The 5,000-nt window shown below is 32.5% G+C and overlaps 1 protein-coding gene across 1 annotated transcript in view; it reads right to left on the reverse strand.

Annotated features, from left to right (window-relative positions):
• The window catches only part of LOC119595272, a 12,312-nt gene that overhangs the window by 992 nt on the left and 6,320 nt on the right, over positions 1–5,000 (reverse strand). Inside the window, exons 3-5 of the mRNA XM_037944430.1 lie at positions 4,759–4,867; positions 4,235–4,418; positions 579–763 (exon numbers count right to left, since the gene is read on the reverse strand). Of these exons, the coding sequence (XP_037800358.1) occupies positions 579–763; positions 4,235–4,418; positions 4,759–4,867 (478 nt within the window). The remainder of the gene's footprint in view (positions 1–578; positions 764–4,234; positions 4,419–4,758; positions 4,868–5,000) is intronic.

The following is a 5,000-nucleotide window of genomic DNA, read 5'->3' on the forward strand; positions in this document are numbered from 1 at the left end:
ATATATATTATATTTTAAAATTATATAGATATAATATTTATATATATATATATATAATTTTTAAAAATTTATATATATAAATAATTTACTATATATATATTTATATATATATAATATAATAAATAATATAAATATAATATAAATATAAAATTATTCATTATATATAATATATAAAAATATAATATTATATAATATTATAATTATATATATATATATATATAAAATAAATATTTATATATTATATATTAATATATATATAATATATATATAAAAATATATATATGATATTTTTTAAAATTGCATAATAATAGGCATATATAACAAAGTATATATATGTATATATGTAGTATGTATATAAAAGTTATAAAATGTGTTATATGTATTTTTAACATATATTAAGTGTTTAGTTTTTAATAAAAATATATATTATATATAGTATTATATATATGTAACGCATAATTTTAAAATTTTTATATGAGTATGTACATATATATGTATATATAAATATATATATATATGTAAATACAGAGCCATGAACAACTTTATACACACATTTACATATATACATATACACCTACCCACTTAGATGGAAAAGAAATTTTAAAAATGCATTAGCAGACTGGTAAAGTTTTGTGAATTTTCCTTGCGAAGGGGCCTGACTAGAGTAGTAGTTGTTGTGCCCAAAGCTCCCTTTAGATGACAGCTCGATTGTTGCACTTGAACAAAGTGGAGTCTGAAAGTTGCCCGGGTCCAAAAACAGAAATGGGGGAAGGCAAGAAGACAGATCGGGGATTTATTAAAACAGTCTTCATTTGGCATTCCCATAGAATGTCAATATGTGTAACCTCATATTTTTCAAAAGATAACAGTTTTCTAATATACCACCAAAGGTACTCATTCAATGTTAATACAATGAAACAAGTCTTAACGAGAAGGTAAACATTAATCCTGTTTAATTTTATCTGTTACTTTTCATATCATTTGATTGTTTTTTTTTGACATGTTTGCTTTACTATTTTTTATGCATTTGCAAAATGGGAGTTATTCTAAAATTCTTACAAATTACAATGTTCTTACACATTCCACTTAAAAGGCTTATTAATACAGTGAAGATGAGGTACATGACAGACCAAAAGGCTCATTTTCTTTCCAAGAGGTCTTTCTTTCCATGTTACAGTGATAAGATGTGATTGCTTAATCACCTGAGTTTACTACAACCAGGACATATGTTAATTAAAAAATAAAGGGAAAAACCATCAATAACTCCCCTAAGCCTTAACCTTTCCTCCTGGCCAAATGCAACATGTACACATAGCATCACTACATTGCAAGTAATTATCCTCACCAACCTATCAAGTATATCTTGACCTTAAAAAAATAGTCTGTAGAGGGCTGCATTGGCACAGAGTAGACATGGGCCCTGCCAAAAGTACCCCTCTATGAGCCAACGATACTCCATTCAATTTCAGGAAAGAAAAGAATGGCAACCCACCCTGGACTCTAGATACTCTGATTTGCCAAGTATCTTTTAAGAAAAATAAAATAATGGTGCTGAAAGTAGCATATCCTAACAAAAGTAAAATATATTACATACAAGCTTCAAGAGATAGCTGATTGGAATAAAAAAAGACTTGCAGAAATGGAGTATTCCACGGTCCAGTGCAAGCTGCCAGTCTTTTCCATCCTAAGATTAGACACAGTACATTTGTGGCAAGCCACTGCAACTAGTTATCCCTTGGAGGGTTGCATCCACAAGTAGTCATGAGCCTAACCCCAATATCTAGTGATGCAACACAAACTACTCAACCCAGAGAGGACACTGTATGGTGAGGTGTACATGTGCCAGTGATATGAACTAAACTAAGGAAATGCAGTCAGTTGCTACTTGCCGTCTTAGAGGGCAGGCTGAGATAAAAGAGAACATGACAAAAATCTCCCTCAATCCCCCACCCCCATTATCCAGCCCACCAAGGAAAAACAAGCAGTGAGAAAATGACAAGAAGAGAGAGAGCACAACAAAACAAAACATTTGCCAAAGTACAGATAAATAAAAAAGGAAGAAAAACAAATACAGACAGGAGGGAATGAAGAAGAAAATGGAAATAGAAATTGACATCCTTTCCTCCTTTTTAAGCCAAGAGAGAAGGGAGGCAGGAGGAGGCAGAGAGTCAGACAAAGAGAGGTAAAGGGGAAACCACATAAAGGAAAAAAACTCATATCACCTCAAAAAGGAATGGATATATAAAAGAACCAAAAAATTATGCTTATCACCTAAGACAGGGTTTCTTAACTTTTTAGAATCACGGATAAAAGCTTCTCCTGAAGTATTCACGTAAATGCAATTTTGTATGGAATGGGTAGATTTGATTGTCTAATACATATATGAGTATATAAGTATTATTAAACTTTAGCCCTTTCCCAATGGGTGGTATTCATAGTGGCCCGGGCCCCGCTGCCGTGGGCTTATATCGTCAACCTAGCATGCGCAACCGCTCATGCCCAATACCAGCATCCCTTGCATTTTCTTCGTAATACTAAGAGCCTATGTTGTATTTTCAATATTATTATTTTCTAAGGTCTCTATTTGCCATATTTCCTGATAAATTAAGACTGTAGGATATTTTTGTTATTATATAGACTCCACAGTTGATCATTATTCACTCTATAGTCTGAATAAAATAAGCATTGTGTGGTATCATGGAGTTGAAATCGTAGGTTTTGTTGTATTTTCTTTTGCATTTTTTTCAAGTTATTTTATAAGATAAACTTTAGTTTCAACAGGTTTATATTATCACTTCCATATAGATATAATTTTATGTTCAGTGTTTTTATAAATACATGAGTTTTTTTTTTCTTTCTTTCTTTTTTTCCTCTCTCCAAAATACATATCAGTATTTATATAATTTTTTAGATGCTAACCTCGGAAGCCTGAGAAGCCTTTATGAAATGCATAGTATAGGATAAATGAGAAAAAGATAAAAACTAATTACATTTTTAGTGGCAAAAAATTTTTTTTTGCCGTAATTGTAACAAAAAAACTCAAGGCATGGCCATACATAAACCATGGCATGTCTGTACATGCCACCGGCAGATAGTCCAGGCATGCCATGGCATGTACGTACATGCCACCCTTCGGCAAAGGGTTAAAATAAACATTAAAAAAACATTCCTTTTTATGCAAAAAATAATACTAATCTTTATCTGATCCTCATATATCCCCTGAAACCCATCCATGGACCCCCTAGGAGTCCATGGACCCCAGTTAAGGACCCCCGACCTCCTGAAAAATAATTAGAATCCAAGATATAGTGAAAAATCTCACAGAACACGGCCCACAGTAAATAACTGGTACAAGCTATCAGCACCACATCTACCCTCTGAGAAAATTCTTGTCAATCTCATTTTGCAAAAGCAAAGTTGCCATGGAGAACAGTTGCCAGGGTACCTTTTTTCTCACTTTCAATTTCGCTGATTTTCAGATATAACTGTCATGGTTGCATGTTGATAGACCTTGTTAAGTAATCATATCTAATTGCATGCGCCTCACACCAGCCCCCAAAGAACCAGAAAATAAAACTATCTAACTCTCCTGAGAGACTGATGCAAAATTATTCATATCTATTATGCATAAGAACTGTTAGAGCAGTTTAAACTAATAGTCATGAATGAACTCTTTAACCCATTCATGATGAAATTAAATCTTGTGGTAAACTATTCCTCACATCAGGATGACGTCACGTCATGAGCAGTTGAGCCTACTCCACATTATACTTGCAAAAAAATGGTGAACTTGTTTGGCCCTGGTTGCAGTCATTAAGGAGAGACAGCCCCTCCAAAGGAGGTTTAAAGTGTCTTATTACAGTCATTACCTACAGAAGCATTTATGCAATGGCCAATAGCATAAAAAGCAGGGTGATTATATGGTCCAAGCACTTCTAAATTTTCCCTTGAGAACTTGACTGTGTGTGCATCCTGACACCTCGGTTTGGTATAGCTCTCTTGTCATGAGCGAGTTAAAAATTAAAGAGGCTAAACCATTCTGTTATTACTATGCACACTGTTGTGGCAATACCTATAAAATTAATGCAAAGTAAAGAAATCACTTAATTTCTGAAAGAATGTAACAGGATATTCTTTTTCTTATTTCCAAGGTGATGCATTTCCCTAATGATCAATATAAATGGTATCAATGACAGATTCCTGATTGCATATACTGTATACATTTCACACTTACCTCTACTGTTAAGGACCCTGACACTTCATCATTTTCATAAGGTCGTGACTGTAGTGGGATAATCTGCCTCTGAGAAGGAGTTGCAACTAATTCTTCTATACCTACAATGCCTAGACCTAAGAAATTTCCATCCTTCTTATCATAAAGTTCAAAAAGGAGTTCTAAAGTGCCATCGCTGAGATCGCTGCAAAGAACAAATGAAAATTAACTGACTAAATAACTCAGTGGATATAATGATTTTCAGAACATAACACAAGAGAAGGGAAATCAAGAAATAAACAAATCATTTTCTAAATTATTTTTATATTATAACTATATTTAAGATCAAGTTCTTATACACAAAACTTTTGTCTAAAAACAAACAAATCCCTGAACATTATAGTAGTTATCATTATAGAAAACATAGGAAACATAGAAAACAGCACATACATCATGATTTAAATAAAACTTCTTTTTAAATGATGATGACACTGTAAGTGATATAACATGATAAAACATGAGTTATATAGAGACAAAGTACTTACAATAGAAACTGTTCATCCCAAAATGGTGAATTTGTGTCCTTAATAACCGAGGTAGTGAACTTCTGGGGTGGCTCATCCATTTCCACTACTGTGTATCCTTCCAATACAGCTTTAAGAAATATACAAAAATAAAAAATAGAGAATATCTTTGACCAGATAATACATATTCAGCTTACACTTTAAACTATCCCTACAGCAAAATATGTAATGCATTTCAAGACAAGATCACAACCACTGATTTT

The sequence above is a fragment of the Penaeus monodon genome, chromosome 35, assembly GCF_015228065.2.
Source record: "Penaeus monodon isolate SGIC_2016 chromosome 35, NSTDA_Pmon_1, whole genome shotgun sequence".
Classification (NCBI taxonomy): Eukaryota; Metazoa; Arthropoda; class Malacostraca; order Decapoda; family Penaeidae; genus Penaeus; species Penaeus monodon.